Consider the following 19,282-nt stretch of genomic DNA (forward strand, 5'->3'; position numbering starts at 1 on the left):
AAATGGAAAAGGAAGTGGCATACTGTCTACCTTGCAGCAAGTGCTTGGTTCTTGCTAAGTCAGGCCCTGTACCAAATGCCTTCATATGCATTATATTTTGTTACCATCAAACACTGTGAGGAAAGTAAGAATTTATTGCCTAATTTACACTTGAGAAAGTGAGGCTAGAGTGAAATATCTTGACCAAGATGTTTTTGACATTTAAGCTGGCCTCTGTGCTATGATCCTGCCCTTATAAGAACTGGAAGAAGGGGAGCCATGGGCAAGAAGCCTATCTCCTGAAGGGCTATATTTAAAAGCACTTGGGATTCGACCACTTTTAGGATAGAATAGATTCAAGGCTGGAGAAGAAAGTAAAGGGGAGATAAAAATTTTGGTTAAAGAAGGAAAGAAATGAGAAGGCAGGTTTTTTTGAACTTAGAGTTTTGAACATAGGATCCCAACACAGCCCTTCCTTGCCTTGGGTGAATAAGTTTTAGAAAAAGTTGAGGAAAGGGAAGAGTTTTCCATCTGGAGTCTGTCTGCAACCTTGCTTCACCTCCCAGGTCTTCTGACCTGTTTATACAACATAGATGAAATTTACAAAATCTTTAAGACAACACTCATAGAACTTCATTCAAGAGAGTTACTGGACAGTATGAAAAATATAACAAAATCACAAATATAACTTTTAAGTAAAGAAATCGTGTCAAGCCATGTACAAACTCTGTGTCAAAATTAGTCTGATTGCTTTACAATTATACACTTTTCCTTTCTATAAAAGAAGAAACCAAAAAGAATTGGTTGGTAGAAATAACATATATATATATATATATATATGTACATATATATATACCAAAAAGTAACAGTCACACTGTCAATAATTACTGAAAGTCAAGTGCTTGATACCAACAATAAATTATTTTAGAAAGCCATTTGCAATTAGTTATTAATATCCTTAAAAGATGTTCTTTTTAGTAACCAATACTTCTCAACTGAGCCAGAGAATACAGAAGTGATTTGAGAGATTATTTTCTCAATTCTCCTGAGGAGTGTACTTGACTAGTACCATTGTAGATACAGTTCATTACAGTCCTATACCTCTTAACAGTGGGATGCATCCTGAGGACAATTTCACTATGTTGTGATCAATCACAGAGTTTACTTACACAAAATTGAAGGTAAAGGCCATCACTCTCTGTGGCTTCTTAATGCAATCCAGAGAAAAGGTAAACATTAGATTTTGAGGCCGCTGCCAGTTTAACACGTAATCTGTCTTGTGGTTAGCTTTTTTTGGTAAGGAATACACCTAAAATAATGACCAAAATGTATAAGAAGCATATAATTATAATTATCAAGTATTATGTACTGTACCTAATTATATTGCCATGCTGTCCTTGTTTGGCACTTCTGAGGCAGTAAGTTCCTTGACACAACATCATTGCAGACAAGGAAACAACATGTTAGGCTAGGATGTTACAGTAGCTATGACACCAGTGGGTCATAGTTTTTCAGTTCCATAGAATCTGATGGAACCACTGCATTAGCCAAAATGTCATTATACAGCACATGGCAATACATATGAAGTGTTTGGACAACAGTACTTCATTCTCTCTTAGAATTCCTGTTTAAAAAGGCAATTTCTTTTATTCATGAAGAGAAAGTGGGTGGAGGAGAACCTGCTCATAAAATTCTATGGGTGTCCTACAGAATTAAGAAAGTTAGGGGAAGGGATTGGGTTGGGAAGGTGGGGGAGAACAATGAAAGGGATGACATTGATCAGGATGTGTTGATTGTACTTATAAACTGATTTGTTGAATAGAAACTCCTTTGTACAACTACTTAAAGATAATTATAAAAGGGCAATTTTTGTCTACAAATCTATCATGGGGAAAATGAAATCAGAACACAGATTTCTGTTCAAAATACATTTAAAGTAACAGGGAAGACATAACCCAAGTGGCCAACATGAAAAGGATGACACATGAAATTCATACCTGCCTACCCGATGGGCTGTTAGAAAGCTACTTAAATAGTGTTTTCTTGGAATAACGGCTTGAGAAACTGTTTATAACTAGAAGGTACAGTCATACACATTCACCTAGACTAACATACAGCAGAATGTCTATACTGATCATCTGAGTGGAAGGATTAGGTATGATTTTAGAATGCATTTCTTTGTGGGGTTCTGTGGCCCTAGGACAATATCCAAAGCACCAGAGTGTTGTTGAAATTCAGATTTCTGAGCACCTCCCTAGTTCTGGCAAATCAGAACTCCCAATGATTTTAAGAAGGATCCAGACAGTCTAAAGTGTGATGGCCCTTTCTTTAGCAAGATATTTCTTTCATCAGCTTTGTGAAAGCAGGTTAAAAGAAAACATAAACTCTTCTAAGTTCCTCCTTTGGTTAGCTAGTTGAAAGCCAGGGTAGAGGAAGCAGAAAAGAATGAAGAAAGAGCATGAATTATGCTAATGCCTGACCCCAAACACGCTCCAAATCCATGATTCTTGATAAAGTCTCTAACATTCTTTCTGGGCCATGCACCTTTGCAGAAATGCAAGAGCACAATTTGAGTCCTTCTGGAGATCTTGTCTCTCTATTGCCCATTATATAAAAGAACAAGATAATAGAAACCAATATAACTCATCAAATACTATATGGATTTCCCCTTTGCACAGTGAAATTTATTTCTGCCTCTTTTCATTAGCAAACATAGATCATTTTAATGATTTCCCTGAAATGTAATTAAAATCTGTTAAACATTGCCATCTCTGCCAAAGGACATGAGTGACTCTAATCTCAATTGATGCTGTGGCTTCTTCTACACTCCTCAACGTAAAGAAACAGCGGCCACAGCGACACACTGTGTTTTAAAAACCCGGCATTTCTTTCTTCCTGCCTTTTACTCATCATGCTGAGCTAGAGCTGACTGATAAATCTTTTTCTTTTGTGAGGATTGTCCCACTTAAAATCCAAATAAATGAGCAGAATGTGTTTTGTGTATTTGTAACGAAGCATTTTGATTCTGCCCATTGAAGAAGCAACACATTTGACAGGCTGTGCTTCTTGTGTTTAATCCTTTATCTGGGAGGAAAAGAAAGGCAACTGGACCCACTCAAATAGCTGATTCCAGTGATTCTGGAGAAAGACTCAGGAGATTGCCAGGCTTACATTATTGACTTACAGAAATTATGCCTGCATCTAAGAGGGTGGCCACAAAAGCACAGGTCCAGGCTTCTGATCCAAATGTCAGGACGTTTGGCACAAAACCTAAATTTGCATATGGAAGCACAGATGTTCATAGTTACTTCCTGATCCCTTTAGTGCTTCCATTTAAAAGAACTGTTAAGATAACTTTATACTAATAAACAAAATAGGGTATATAGTTAAACTGGAATATTGTTCAGCCTTTAAAAGCAAAAAAAAATTCTAGCATGTGCTATAAAGTTAGTCAACTTGAAAATATGCTAAGTGAAATAGTTCAGGCACAAAAAAGACATAGATCGTTGTTTTTATTTGAAATATCTATAAGGGTCAAATTCATAGAGACAGAAAGCAGAATGGTAGTTGCCAAGGCTTGGGGATGGGGTGGGAAGAGAAATGAGCAATTGTTATTTTATGGATATAGAGAAAGGTTCTGGGACTAAGGGTGGTAATAGTTACCCAAGAATCCAAATGTACTTACTAATTCTAAACTACAGTTTAACCATTATTAAAATGATACAATTTATGTTAATTTTATCATAGTTAAAATGCAAGTGAAATCAAATTAACATTAAAATACAATAGATGAAATAACAGCACAAGGACATAGGAGATCATAGTGGATTCATCGTAATCCATAATGGATCAAGCCATGGACCCAGCAGGTATGCCAGGATAGGCAGGATGAGAGCATGCAGTGACTTCTTTGGCCCTCTGCAGCCCCACCTCCTAGCCACAGGTCAGGAGATACAGCCATCCTTCTTCCCTGTGGTAGTGTCACCCATCACTGTTCCAAACCTGTTTTATGAAAGATCATTGTGGGGACAGAGGAAATTGGATGTAGGTATGGCAGCAACCCAACTTGACCTTTCTCTGGATGAAAGGATGAATGCCTAAGCCGTACCTTGATGAAAACAAGATGAGGTGAGTTTTTCTTAGATACCTGGCATCTCTATCAAAGCCTCAAGTCCTCTGGGCATGTACCCTGCAGTCTCACACATGGCTAGGAAAATCCTTTGCATATCCCACTTTATCCTAGTTATGAAACTTCTCTGCTCTCCAGTCCAAAACACATGTCAGTGGCAAGAGTCTAAAACTAACTTGTTCTGCAATGTTAATAGCTAACAGGATTACTAGGGTTATCTTTACAAGGCTAACAAGTGGGTAACTCCCCATTTCTTTATTACCTTTCTAACTAAAAGTCTTCAAAGTCAAGATGTTGACATTTGTAGGGTTTTTGGTGATACAAAAATTTGAGCTCAGAGCCTCCTGCTTGCTAGGTAAGCAAGCCTTCTACTTGAGCCTCATCACTAGCTCTACTTTGCTTATTTTTTAGGCAGAGTCTTGTGTTTTGCTTGGGTCTGGACTTGAACACTGTTTCACCTACATTTGCCTCCTGAGTAGATGGGGTTGCAGGCATGTACCACTACACTCAGCCCAAGTTCTGGAATTTGGGGCATCCCAAACAAAATACAGACACTATGTCTCCACCTTCAAGCAGCGTGCTCTGGTCTCCAGGCCTAATTTTAGGTCAGGATTATGCACTGAGCAGACTGAGATACTGCTCATGTCTCATTCATCAGGGATGTGTGTCTCATATTTGCCCACCAGACTAGAAGAATGCTCTGTACAAACAATAAATGTTTCTGAAACTCTTTAGTGACTAGATATATTTCTGATATATATTTCTGATATATGAACATGGATTTTAATGGGATTCACTCTACTTCTTTAGAAACCACGGGTGTTTCTCAAATGCTTTCTTTTTCTCTCTCTCTCCTTCTCTAAGAACATTAGGTAACCCACATATTTTTATCCCTCCTTTCCAAAATATCCCAGGGAAAGTCTGTCAATTAAATCCATCTTAAATGAGACAGACACCAAATCACATTCCTTGGCTGTCATTTGGATATGGCACAGCTTTAAAAAAAAAACATAGTGACAATTTGTTTTGGTTTTCCTCAGCTATGATTACATTTGATTTATATAATAATTGGTTGCACTGGCCTCATTTTCCATCCTCCTCAGAGCATCCTGGAGCTGGAGAAGGAAAGAATTCAACTTTTATGCAACAACTTAAACCAGTACAGTCAACATATTTCTCTTTTTGGCCAAACCCTGACCACAGTGAGTAGTAAAGATTTCTTCATTTCTAGCATGCATGGTAAGATGGGCAGGAAATATTTCTTCAACCTCCTTTTGTGTTTCTTGACATTACAGTGCCACACACAGATTCACTGTGCCATCGGCAAGGTTGATATCGAGAAGGATATCCAGGCACTAATGGAAGAAACTGCGGTTTTATCTACAGAAAACAAATCTGAGCTCCTACTGACTGATTACTTTGTAAGTATGGGATGGCAGGAAGTGAGTGGTCTGAATGGAGAGACATAGCTAAATATTGAGAAACTCATTTTGAAAAGCATTGAACTAGTGTAGGTGGAAATTAACATTGGAAGCAACTCTAAAAGAAATATCTTCTTTGGTAAATGAAATTCTTGATTTTTCCATAGTCCATATAATTTTTAAAACATAGTGTGTGGATGACAAACTTGATAGTGGACACCTGTCTTTGGTATTCTCTACCAAAGACAATTCAGTATTTGTCTTAGATGCTTCATGCTGCTCTAACAGAATGTAGAACACTGAATAATTTATAAAGAAGATAAATTTATTTCATCCAGGATCCTGAAGGCTACAAAGTCTTACTCATCAAATCTTGTGAGGCCCTGCTTACTGCATAATAATATGACAGAAGGTATTACATGGACAAGAAACAAAAGGGCCAAACTTGCATTTATAACAAATCCACTTCTGTGATATTGACATTAGTCCATTTGCTAGACACAGCCCTAGTGATGTAACCACCTCTCAACACATTGGGAAACTTCTAACACATAACATTGACATCATAGAAGATCTACAAGAGTAATACCAGGCAATATGTTTCACATAAGTAATCACCATGGAGCACATTGTGCTGTCCTGTAAAAGGCACTAGGTAACAATTTACCTCTAAACTTAACATTTGTTATCTCCCTAATCATATGGACCTATACAGAAACCAAGCTTTGTCTATATAAGTGCTTCTGAGTCTTTCACAAGGCCACAGTCAAGGTGACAGCCAGGAATGCACATGTCTCAGGTCTCTACTAGGAGAGATTCTGCCTGTTCACATTGGCAGACCTGTAGTCCTTGCTGACTGTGAGAAGGAGATGTCAATTCCTTGCCATGGGGATTTCCACATGTCTCACTGTATGGCAGCCTGTGAGTGACTTGAGAAAGCCAAAGAAGAGGCCTACTATTGACTTTTCTTAGAAAGGAAATCTCATCATAGAGTTCTCTTAAGAACTACATGTAATCAAGAATATAGAGAAACATTTTATAATCCTTAATATATATTTGTATAGCATATATTTATATTTAAAATATGTGATATATATAAAATCTATAATCTATGATATATCATACAATAAAATATTAATCATTAATAGTTAATAAAATTAATACATTAATAATATATAATAATATATAGCAAGATTTTTATCCATTTATTTTATTTTCTTGATGCTATTCTCTTTGCTTCCCTTTCTTTACGATAAAGCTAATCTCTCAACCAATATTCATGATTCTAAGTTTCCTCCTTTCTTATCAGAGAAGCTTACCTTCCCCACTCTGTCTCATGTCATTAGTTCTCCTATTTCTCTATGGGTATCTGGCCAGTCATGTTCAACCACACTCCTCCCAAATCAACATCTCATTTTTTAAAAATTCAGCCCTGTGAAATAATCCATGAGAAAGCTCAGCTACCACTAGTGCTTTTTCACACCCTATGTGATAGAATCCCTACTTTCTCCCTAAAAAATCTTGCTTCACCTCCACATGCAATTTCTTTTTCTTCCACTATTTTTGCTCCAGCAACTGTTCTACTTACTGTCTCTTATATGTTCCATAGAGAGCCCTCTGTGTGTCCCTGGCCCATGCTCTTTCTTCTGCTGAAAGTGATTTTCATGTAACTGAAAGTGCTGGTCAGGTCTGCAGCCTCCTTGACACTTTCAACTGCCTCTACCCTTGAACAACGTACATGGCCTTGCATTAATGTCAGGCTTTCAAGACCTAGCCAATAGATAATCCTACGTGGAGCAGAGCTTATACTCTAGCTGACTTTCACTCAATACCAAGCCAACCAGAACTCAACCATTTTTCACTCCTGAGGCAGTCCTAGGCTAAGACACATTCACTGTATTTGGACCTTTATGAACTCAAACTTGACTATAGACAAATCATTTTAGGGAGCAATAGATTTAATCAATAAATTAAAATGGCTATAGTAATGCTTCTCCTCCAAGAATAATTTGTTTTTTGGGTTTTTGGGTTTTTTTTTTTAAGTTTTCAAGGCTGGGAATGTGGCTTAGTGGTAGAGTACTTGTATAGCATGCATGAAGCCCTAGGGTCGATTCCTCAGTACCACATAAACAGAGAAAGCCAGAAGTGGCGCTGTGGTTCAAGTGGTAGAGTACTAGCCTTGAGCAAAAAAGCTCAGGGACAATGCCCAGTCCCTGAGTTCAAGCCTGAGGACTGGGGGAAAAAAGTGTTCAGTCAAATATTTATAAGTTATAAGCAAGATGTTTTCTTATTAATGACATCTAGGACAGGAAAAGCAATGCATGTAAGACTAAGGATTATCCTGGGATTGGGTTTTTTTGTACCTTTTCCTTCACAAGTTAAATTGAATGTACTCAGTGAAAATCTCTGAATAACTAAGAATAGCAACTCTAGCCTAGAGAACGTAGTTCACACCTGTATTTCTAGCTACTCAATAAATTGAGCCCAGATTGAAAAGTCTGAGACTTCATCTCCAATTAGCAGCAAAATGCCAGGCTAGAAGTAAGGTTCAAGGGGTAGAGTCATGAGCAAGAGGCTCAAGGTCCTGAGTTCAAGCCTTGGAACCTGCCTTCACACACAGAGAAAGAACAAAAATTCTTTTTTTTTTGGGGGGGGTCAGGTCGTGGGGTCTGAACTCTGGGCCTGGGCCCTGTCCCTCAGCTCTTCAGCTCAAGGCTAGTGCTCTACCACTTGAGCCACAGTGCCACTTCCGGCTTTTTCCTTTTTGCTTATGTAATGCTGAGGAATCGAACCCAGGGCCTCAGGCATGCAAGGCAAGCGCTCTTCCACTGAGCCACCTTCCCAGCCCCAGCAATTCTTATTTTTACTCCTTAAGTTGTTAAAAATCCTTTTCTCCTCCTAAAGGAAGAAGATCCTAACAATATAATGGATAAAGAGAGACGAAAGACCTTAATAAAGCCAAAATTGTTGAGACTACAAAGAGACATTGAAAGAGCCTGCAGAGAGAAGGAAGGTATGTGATTGTCATTTCTATAGTCCCATAGAAGCGAGTATTGTACCCAGAAGTTTTATGCAGAGTTGGGGGCCATCTGCTTCTGCTGAGTTGGGCAGAGTATTCTCATTTAAAGAGCCACGTGTTCAGATTGGGGATGTAGTTTAAATGGTCAAGTATATATCTAGTGTGTACAAACAATATTATAAAACCCAAAGCTACCACCAATTGCAACAAAAATCAAAAAGAACCATATATCAAATCTAAGCTGTATGGGTAAAGGAAATTTTAAAAGAGGAAAAGAGAAAGCAAAGAGTGTAAAATAATATTTGGGTCTTTATATGAGAGCTATATAAATAATACACTACTATTTTTAAGATAGCATTTTATTGGGGTTTTCCATTCTATAATTGGATGGAATGAAAGACAATTTATGTTTCTAAAGCATGGTAAACTACTAAGCATAGAGTTCTAGAGTCTTATTTCTTTTTTACTTTCAAACAAAATTAAATTAAATCCCATACTTAAATATTTGAGATTTTAAAGTATGAAGCAGCTCTAAAGCCAGAGATAATTTTTTTTAAATGGCATACCTGTGATTCTAATAGGTCTAGTTTCTTTTCCAAGAACAACAACCTATTGCAATGCAATTCTGTTAGTAACCTGGCATTCTATAAATGCTAGGAGTGATTGGAATGGCCCGATCAAAAGGAATTCAGAAACTTGAAAATTAAGAATCAGAATACTTTAAGAACCAGCATTTCTTAAATTTCATTAAACAAAGGTAAAGTCAAACAATAGTGAGTTCGTTTCTCATTATTCATGCAGAAATGTTTAGTAAGAACTACAGCTGGGAAGGTGGCTCAGTGGTAGAGTGCTTGCCTTTCTGCATGAGGCTCTGGGTTTGATTCCTCAGCACAACATAAGCAGAAAAAGCCAGAAGTGGTGTTGTGGCTCAAGTGGTAGAGTGCTAGCCTTGAGCTGAAGAGCTGAGGAACAGCGCCCAGGCCGGAGTTCAGGCCCCACGACCAGCAAAAAAAAAAAAGAGAAAAGAACTACAGTGCATCCAGATTCCCAGGCATTTAGGAAGACCTGCTGGCATCACTTCCAGGTAGAAGATCAGGCAACTTGAGGATGTCAGGCCCCCTTTCTTCCCCCCAGGTTATCTCACTAGGACAGAACATGGTAACCCAGAACATGGTTTCATTTTCAGGCCTGGAACAAATGCTTTGCACACACTCCAGCAACTCCTCCTTCTCTGACTCAAAGAACCAGAAAGACACTGCCGCATTAATGGATGAGGTAAATATTTGCAGAATGTACTGTCTAATGAAAAGGTTATTTTTAGAAAACTTGCTTTCCAGCCCATTTGACCTGTTTACCTTTTTCTTATGACTTAGAACAATTTAGTCAGAAAGCTAATAAGGCCAGCTCTTGCCTAGGTAGTTTTAAGGATTCGGAAGGAAAAAAAATCCACCTACTTAGAAATGTTTGCTTTGGTGTCGTGTAAAAGGAGAACACCAGGGGAGGAAAAAACCCAACTGCGTCTGAAATAGAATTCTCCAAAATAGATTCATTCGTTAATGAAACCATATACACTTTGACCCAGGTAAGAAAAGTGACCAAAAACCACAGAGCTGGCATTCACAATGGCCTGTGCTTGGATTTTTTTTTTACTACTTTTGATCAAGCCTTTTATTTCCTGAACTTTTGTCTAGCTGTTATCACTTATAAAAAGATTAACTTTGATGTCTCAAGTATTTACTATTAGAACTATTAGTCCTTTCTGTTTTGCCAGAATTTTGTTTTTAATTTTTATTATCTTTCACGTACAAAAGAATTTCCATGTAACTCAGCAGTTTATGAATAGCATCTTATGTTTGGATTTTGATCTGCAACCTGAAAACAACTTTAGTTTTCTCTCTGTAATATGGGGTTACTGATATTTACTTCATAGAGTTTTTGTGAAGAGGAATATTATGTAGAAAATGCTAGTTTTACAACTACTTGCATACCCACAGGACTCTTCTGTCATTTGCTTTCATGTCCAGTAAATTATATGAGCTTTACATTAGGAAATTGCCTGTGTGCCACATGATTTTAGTCAATGGTAAGCTAATGTGAGTGATCTGAGCCTCTTTAAGATCAGCATGGCTAAGGAAGCACATTTAGTAGGTTAGGTGCATTCTTGTGATTTTTTTTTTTTAGCTCAGACTATTTTTTATTTCATGTCGAACTTACTAACCTCATCACAAGTTGAGGGGCATCTTCAACGTTTTATTAAAATGCCATTCAGCTGGTGTCAGAATCCTGGAGAATAACAGGGAAGGAAGAGAGCAGACTTGGTGTGAAGCAAAAGCCTCGGGGGATGTTGGAAGCAACTTTAGAGGCCAACTTCTTTGAGCTCTAGGGACATACATAGTCAGAGGAGAGGAGGGGATGAGATTCCTAGATTTATTTTTATTTTTTTGATGGCAGTACTGGAGTTTGAACTCAAGACCTAATTCTTGCTAGGCAGGCACTCTACCACTTGTGTCATGCTCCCCACTCATTTTTGCTTTAGTTATTGTTCTGCTTTTTTAAATTTTATTTTATTGTAAAGATGTAAACAGAGGGGTTAAAGTCACGTGAGTAACGTAATAAGTACATTTCTTGTAGAACATTGTCACCTCATCCTTTGTTTTCCTCCTACTATCTCTTACTTCCCCCACCTCTTCCACTACCCCCACACACACCCTGCTCTGAAGTTGTAAAGCTCATTTCCAACACAGTGTCTTGTATCATTGTTGCAATGGGTCATCGTGTGTCCTTGCTTTAGTTATTTTTTAGAAAAGGTCTCTTACTTCTTGCTCCTCCTCTCTCAGCTGCCCACATAACCAGGAGAGAAAGCATGAGCTACCATGCCTAGGTAACAAATAATGTGTACATATGTATGTGTGATTGTGTCTATATGTACATGTACTGGGGATTGAACTCAGAGCCCAGTGCTTGCTTGCTGGGCTTTTTGCTCAGAGTCTAGACTTCCAACAGCTCCATACCTTTAGCAACGGGACACATTTTGGCCACCTCTTTGTAAAGAATCCACAGGAAAAGAATGGCTTTAAAAGATCCAGACTTAAAGAAAAACCAGGAATAAAAACAAATAGGCACGTATTACCTGTATGTGCAGGACTATAGCTGATTGCTATAATTGAAGTGATGAGAAATGGGCTCAGGTTAATCTGGGAAGAATTCAGGCAGAGATTAAAAAAAAATTCTAGCAATGTTTTAAAGGATGACATCTTTGTTTACTTAGCCTGTACATCACCTTGACAATAATAAAAAGAAAGTATTTAATAATTATGCTCAACCTGGTGATTGCAAGTGCTTTGATGAAAGTAGACCGATTGCACCATCTTTTTAGGTATAGGATTCCTTTACTGGAGATGCTGTTGCAGAAATGGTCTTCATACTTTTTGTGAAGAGAAAGGCCTCATCTGTTCTCCTGAGAATAGGGGTGTTAAACATACTACTCCAATAACGTGAGGCTACAATTTATAAAAGCCATAAATCAGACTTAGGATATTTTTCTGTGAAGATACAAAATGTTTAGTTAATTAATCCAATGCAAATGGTCATCCAAAACATTTTGTGATACAATTGAATTAGTTATAGGCTGCTTTGGCTTTTTGTATACAAAACTCTGTCACTGCCATTACTAACAAAAGGCACATACTAGGATCATCTGGGCACACACTAGGTTGACTCACACACCAAAAACAAGAACATCTGACTTCTGAACTTAATGTGTGCATGATCTAGTAAGGAAATAACCATGAATTTTCAATGCTAAATATCCATGAGACCTCCTTATACATGCTCTACATCTTGGTAGATGGAAATTAGTGGTATTTGACACATTTCCTGTCACCCAGGGAAAGGTTGGAAGAGGAAATTTTGCTTTATTTAAATTATTTACTATTTTTGTCAAACTATGGTGATATACATCTGTAATCCCAGATACTTAGGAGACAGAAATAGAAAGAATATGGTTCAACAGTTGGCCATGCAACAGAGTTAGTGACACCCTATCTCAAAAAACAAGACATGGTTTCATGTGTCAACAGTCCTGGTTATTCAAGAGGCAAAGGTAGGAGGATCTTGATCTGAAGCCAGTCTTGGCAAAAGTACAAGACATTATCTGAAAAATGAACTAAGACAAAAAGGGTTAAGGTTGTGCTCAAGTGGTAGAGTGCTTGTCAAAGAAAACATAAACCTCCTAAATTCAAGCCCTAATGAAGACCCCTGCTTTAAAAAAAAAGTTATTTCCTATTTCATTGTCTCCCAGTCCTTGAAGTGCCATATTTGATAAGGCATGTCATAGGAGAAATTGTTTTAGAAACAGGAGGGAGGCATTTTGATTGTTTTCAGAGACTGGAAAGCACCACACATAAGAGGAAGTACATTCATTTTCTGAGCTTTCAAAAGGAGCTTGGCCTGGGTCTCACTAACAACAGGAGTCCAAGGAGCTTTGGGGTTCACTTTAGGTAAATCTACTTCACAACACAATGGATGGTGCTAAACAAGGGTTAGAGAACTTCCCCATCAAAGGACATGTTCTACCCATGGTGGAACCCCCAGAAGAGATGTGAGGTGAGGAGCCCCCAGGTTGAAGTGTAAGAAAGAGATGAGAGGTATGGAGAAAGAATGAGGAGGAGTGGGAGAATAGATAAGCAGAACCCTTCGAATGTTTACATTCTGTATTTGATTTCTCCTGACCCAACTCAGTAATTATAACACGTTAATTCAAGGGCAAAACAGAGAACAGAACGAGATGAGGCATTACGCCTTATTTTTAAATAGAAATACCTTAGAATATTATTTCCAATTTTGAGTGCATATTTCTACAAACTTTCTAGGTATTATAAGGTCCTTCTTCCTCAAAGAAAATAAACAAAATCATGTCCATGTTTGTTTGATGCTACTAATGTTATTACACTCTATTATAATATTAACCTATGGTTTAATCACCCTTCCTCACTGCCACTAGAACTATCTTCCTGATTAGCATTTACTGTTAGGTTTTTAAAAAGAGGTGGTCGAGTAAGAACAGCACCACGCACGTGGTATTCAGGTAAGGGGTAGGTTTATTCATCGTTCCGACTGGCACCAGGCCATCTTGGTCCTCCACGCATTGGGGAAAGGCCTGGGAAAGAGAGAGCTGGGAAAGAGAGAGAGAAAGAGAGAGCTGGGGAAAAGAGCTAAGAGAGAGCTAGAAAAGAGAGAAAAAGGCTAGAAAAGAGAAGAGCTAGAAAAGAGCAGAGAGCCTCTGGGCCTGGGCTAGGCCTTATCTAGGGTATGGGTGGAGAAAGGTGTGGCCACATCAAATTCAGATGTGACCTCAGCGGATACAGATGTGACCTCTTCCAGGTGTCCCAGTTGCCTAGGTAACGCAGGTACTGGGTGGAGACTTTGCTGCGAGGAGGGTGGAGTCTGCTAGCCATCCAGGAGCAGACTTTACTCTTACTTCCTGTCTTGTTCCTCTGCAGAAAATTGCATAAAGCTGTGCAATTTGCATAGCCAATTTCAATGTCACAAAATACTGAGTAATGCATCTAACAATATTCCTTTATCCTACTTAGGAAAGTGTTTTCCTTTAGACTCTTCTAAGAGTCCTTTTTCTTTCAGGTTTGTTCTCATTAGCAGTTTTGTGCATATCTGTGAGCCTGCTTCCCTAAACCTCTTCTCTGAAAGTGATCTCAGTATTCCTTTATCTTTCTTATTGTACTTCATTTTCCAGAAATTTACTTATATGGCCCAATCATGTATCCACAGAACAACCTGAAACTAGACCTTCTGCAAGCAAACTCCTACAAACTGTCATCAGTATTAGCAGAACTTGAGCAAAGACCTAAACCCAGCCATCCTTGTAGTACCTCCATCTTCAAGTGGAAAGAAAAGGTAAAACTGCAGAGACCAGATATAATCTCTGGGTCGGATTTGCTAGGAGGCATGGAGCTGTTATGACTTATACATGCCAACGTTCCCAAATCTTTATTGCAAATGTCAAAGACAAATTTCTTTTTGTTCCATTTGAGGACAGTAAGAACTAGATACAACCAAACACATTCTTTGTTCTTTCTCTTGCTCTCTCTCTTTCTCTCATACCTTATTTTTAGCCTTTGAATATGCTTTTGTAGAAAAATTTCTACTAAATTGAATTAGTATTCTCACAGATATAAATTTGATGGCTTTATGGTCTGTATTAGTCTCATTATCACAAGGCTTAATTATGGCTCAAGGTTTAACATAGTATATACTGTCTGAGAAGAGTTTTAAAACTTTACACACAAGCTGGTCGCTTGTGACTCACACCTGTAATCCTAGATACTCAGGAGGCTAAGATGTGAGGATCACAGTTTGAAGCAAAGCTAGGGCAGGAAAGTACATGAGACTCTCTCCAACTAACCATAAAAACCTGGAAGTAGAGCTGTACCTCAAGTGGTAGAGTGCTAGCCTTGAGCCAAAAAAAAGCTCAGGGACAGCGCCCAGCCTCAGAGTTCAAGTCCCAGGACCAGCGCACACACACACACACACACACACACACACACACACACACACACACACAAAACCAACCAACAAAAAGTTAACCACCTATAAGTATTTTTGTAGTGTTGATCTTTCAGAGGCTGAAGATGAGCTCCTTGCCTGGGGAGGTATTGAAGAAAGCTGATTTCCATTATTACTGGGAAGCAGAAGCTGTCACTATCTTATCTCGAAGGGCCAGCCTGCTTTCAAAAGAGTTTTAAGAGCTCTAAAATGGTTGTAATCATGTAACTAGTCATCATAATTCTACTTGCACTCAATTCTATAAAAGCTAAGTTTGTAGAAGTAATGCAGTGAATGCAATTATTTGGCCTAGACATACAGGTCAAAACTGGAAAGAGGCTATAATTATAGTAACTGTGTAATTGTAAAAATATGAAAGCTTCAGAAACAAGAAAATCTAAACAAAAGAGTTACAAATATATTAATTAGTTTTAATAAAACAAGTTCTTGAGGAAATTACCTCTAATGAGTTTTTATGAAAATTTATAATTGACAAAAGATGTTATGTCAAAAATGAACTTTAAAAAAAAACTGTGTCAACAGGATCATACTCATACTTACATAAGAGTATCCCGGCCTGTTTTGACAAAGAGATTAGAGAATGCTGTGAACAGAGCATCTTCTGGTGGGCAGAGCAAACCAACTTCTTCATCTTCAGGTAATCTAACACCCAGAATAACTCTGATCTGCTTCTATTGGTAAAACACATTAGTACACCTAGTACTATTTTCAGAGCCATATTTATTTATATTTGCTCAAAGAAATTCAATTGCATTTGGGACTGAAATCTGTATTTTTGCAGATCTAATAAAAGAAGTAGTGGGAGGGATTCAAGAAGAATGATGGCTGGGAAAAGAATGTTGTGAGAAATTGTGTTTAACACACACACACACACATGCGTCATTATTTTCTTTTTAAAATTTTTTTGATTGTGAAAATACTGTACAGAGGAGTTACAATTACATGGGCAAGATAACGAGTACATTTCTTATCAAGCATTGTTGCCTCCTCTTTGTTTCCCCTTACCATTCCTTCCCATACTCCCCCCACTTCCCCCCACCTGATCCTCCCCGCACCCCACCAAAGTTGTAAAGTTCCTTTTGCGACATAACAACTTGTACATCTCATTGTTGCAATGGGTCCACCTGTATCCCTAGTTAAATGATTTGTTTTTGCCCTTCCCCTCCACAAATTATACCAACAACAAATACAGTGAAAGTAGGGGTTATACCATGGGGGAGGGACATACAAAGCAACATAGAAATCATCTTATAACTATGTTAGAAACAATTGCATGAAAGAAAAACAAAACATTTGAATACTAATCTTGGGGTTCATTCCCCTAACATCAACTTATCTGACCTTTTTTGCTTGACTCAGACATATACTAGTTATTGCAAATAAGGGAAACCATGGGACCTATGTTTCTTTGGGTCTGGCTTACTTCACTTAATATAATCTTTGCCAAGTCTTTCCATTTCCTAACAAATGGGGCAATTTCATTCTTTCTGATGGAGGCATAGAATTCTATTATATATATATATATTCATTTATATATATATTCATTATATATATTCATTTTATATATATATATTCATTATATATATATTCATTTTATATATATATATATATATCACATTTTCTTGATCCATTAATCTACTGAGGAGCATCTGGGTTGGTCCCATATCTTAGCTATGGTAAATAATGCTGCTATGGTAAATATGGTAAATAAACATAGTTGTGCTGGTAGCTTTAGTATGGTCTTGTTTATGATCATTTGGGTAAATGACCAAAAGTGGGGGTTATAGGGGAGCTCTATGTGGAGTCTTTTGAGGAACCTCCATACTGCTTTCCAAAGTGGTTGAACAAGTTTACACTCCCACCAACAATGTAGTAAGGTTCCCTTCTGTCCACATCCCCTCCAGCATCTGTTGTTATTAGAGTTCTTGATTTTTGCCATTCTAACTGGGGTGAGGTGGTATCTCAATGTTGTTTTGATTTGCATTTCTTTTATGGCTAGAGAGGTTCAGCATTTCTTCATGTGTCTATTGGGCATCTTTTTTCCTCTTCAGAGAAGTTTCTCTTTAAGTCTTTAGCCTACTTATTTATTGGGCAGTTGTTTCTTTGAGGATTTGTTTTTTGGGGATTTAATTTTTTGAGTTTCAGGTATATTTTAGATATGAGACCCTTGTCCATTGTATGGCTAGTGCAGATCTTCTCCCAATCTGTGGGCTTTCTATTGATCTTGCTAGCTATGTCCTTTGCCATGCAGAAGCTCTGCCATTTCATGCAATCCCATTTGTCCAACCTTTCTTTGATATTTTCTTTATTGTTTAACCACATACTGTAATCTCAGATTTGTAGTTTTGTTTTGTTTTTTCTGGGCCTTGAACTCTGGGCCTGGGCAATGTCCCTAAACTCTTTTTGCTCAAGGTTACTGCTCCAACAATTTGAGCCACAGTACCACTTCTGGTTTTTGATTGGACAATTGGAGATAAGAGTCTCATGGACTTTTCTGCCCTGGCTGGCTTCAGACCATGATCCTCAGATCTCAGCCTCCTGAGTAGTTAAGATTATAGGTGTGAGCCACCAGCACCCAGTAATCTGTAATTTCTTGATTTGTAATTGGCACTAAACAGTCCCGGGAAAAAAAAAAAAAAAACAACCCGGGGCACTGTGGTAGCAATGCTGGTTTTCCATTCCTGTCAACCAATGATGTTATAACTAACATATTTATTGTGATAATGATAACTTTTTTCCTCCAGACTTATTTCCAATACTATAAAATGGGTTTTGTGGTCATATAATATGCACAGAATAGACATAATAGGTACATAAAAATGCTTTTGAATCAAGGGATGTTAGATAAACCATAAACATTCTTTTGGAGAACATTTCAGCACATTTAAATCTGAACTGCATTGTTAAATAGCCAAAAGAGCCTCTGAGTATATTTTGGCATTTATTCCTATTTTATAGCTAAGCACATAGGTACAGGAAAGTTAAGAACTTTGTCTAATCTTACAAGCAGTGGTGGCATAGGATTCAAACTCAGAAATTTAGTTGTGTCCCTACGATTTGGATACTAATACAGCATGGTAATTATAACTTTGTCTGACTTTTAGCCCCTGGTATGGCCCAGTCCAGCAACAGATTTTGCAAGGCCTTATATTCTTTTCAAGCCAGGCAAGATGATGAGTTGAATTTGGAAAAAGGTAAGACACATTTGCAAACATGTTCATTGACTTTTCATGTTGAGATTATTGATGTGAATAAAATCCTCCATGGCATGGTAGCCTTAAGTTAGTACCAGTTGAGGTTTACAGTTCTTTGAATATAATGTAAAGATGACTGGATGCTAGGGACTCACTTGTATATCCAGCTATTCAGGAGGTAGAGCTTGGGAAGATGTCAGTTCAAGGCCAGCTCAGGCAAAAAGTTGTGAGGCCCCTTCTCAACCAATAGCTGGTGTAAACCTGTCATTCCACCTATGATGAGAAGCAATAAAAGGAAGATCATGGTCCAGACAAACCTGGAGAAAAAGTGAGACCCTATCTCAAAAATAACCAGAGCATAAAGGGCTGGAGACATGGCTCCAACTATAGAGTACCTGCTTAGCAAGTACAATGCCCTGAGTTCAAATCTCAGAACCAACCTCTCAAAAAATATAAATAATATAAATATAAAGTGCATGAAGAACTATAGCTCACCTAATGGTAACAGCAAAGTTATTCCATGTTTCTATGTGTCAGATATTGCTGCAAGAATATTGTTCAATTCATATTCGTAGGAATGCTCTTAGGAAGGTATTGACATCTACTCACATTTTATAGCTGAAGTACAGGACAGTTAAGAAGTTGGGCTAACCTTACAGGCAGTGGTGGCACACGATTCAGACTCAGAAACTTAGTCATGTCCTTAGTCACGGAGCTACAATGGGGCAGAATGAATGCTGGCAGTGGGAGGTCATCAGCAAATTTAGACACTAAATTCACAGAAAGATGAAGTGACTTCTCATAAACTAGAATATAAAAGAAAGTTCTACTTGGTCAATTTCTCCCTTATTTTCTTTTTCTGTAACTATAAAACATATTTTCTAGAGGCAGCCTACACTCAAGGAGTCCTGAGTTTGAGTGACAGGGTTCACAATAATAGGACTCTTGCTTGTGTCCA

The 19,282-nt window shown here is 37.9% G+C and overlaps 1 protein-coding gene across 2 annotated transcripts in view; it reads left to right on the forward strand.

Annotated features, from left to right (window-relative positions):
* Positions 1 to 19,282, forward strand: part of Nostrin (nitric oxide synthase trafficking) — a 60,744-nt gene that overhangs the window by 39,517 nt on the left and 1,945 nt on the right. For both annotated transcript variants that reach the window (XM_013027838.1, XM_013027846.1), the window contains 7 exons: positions 5,212 to 5,310; positions 5,404 to 5,529; positions 8,434 to 8,542; positions 9,735 to 9,823; positions 14,336 to 14,461; positions 15,653 to 15,767; positions 18,235 to 18,324. In XM_013027838.1, the coding sequence (XP_012883292.1) occupies positions 5,212 to 5,310; positions 5,404 to 5,529; positions 8,434 to 8,542; positions 9,735 to 9,823; positions 14,336 to 14,461; positions 15,653 to 15,767; positions 18,235 to 18,324 (754 nt within the window). The remainder of the gene's footprint in view (positions 1 to 5,211; positions 5,311 to 5,403; positions 5,530 to 8,433; positions 8,543 to 9,734; positions 9,824 to 14,335; positions 14,462 to 15,652; positions 15,768 to 18,234; positions 18,325 to 19,282) is intronic.

This window comes from Dipodomys ordii, unplaced genomic scaffold (genome assembly GCF_000151885.1).
Source record: "Dipodomys ordii isolate 6190 unplaced genomic scaffold, Dord_2.0 Scaffold5, whole genome shotgun sequence".
In the NCBI taxonomy this organism is placed as follows: domain Eukaryota; kingdom Metazoa; phylum Chordata; class Mammalia; order Rodentia; family Heteromyidae; genus Dipodomys; species Dipodomys ordii.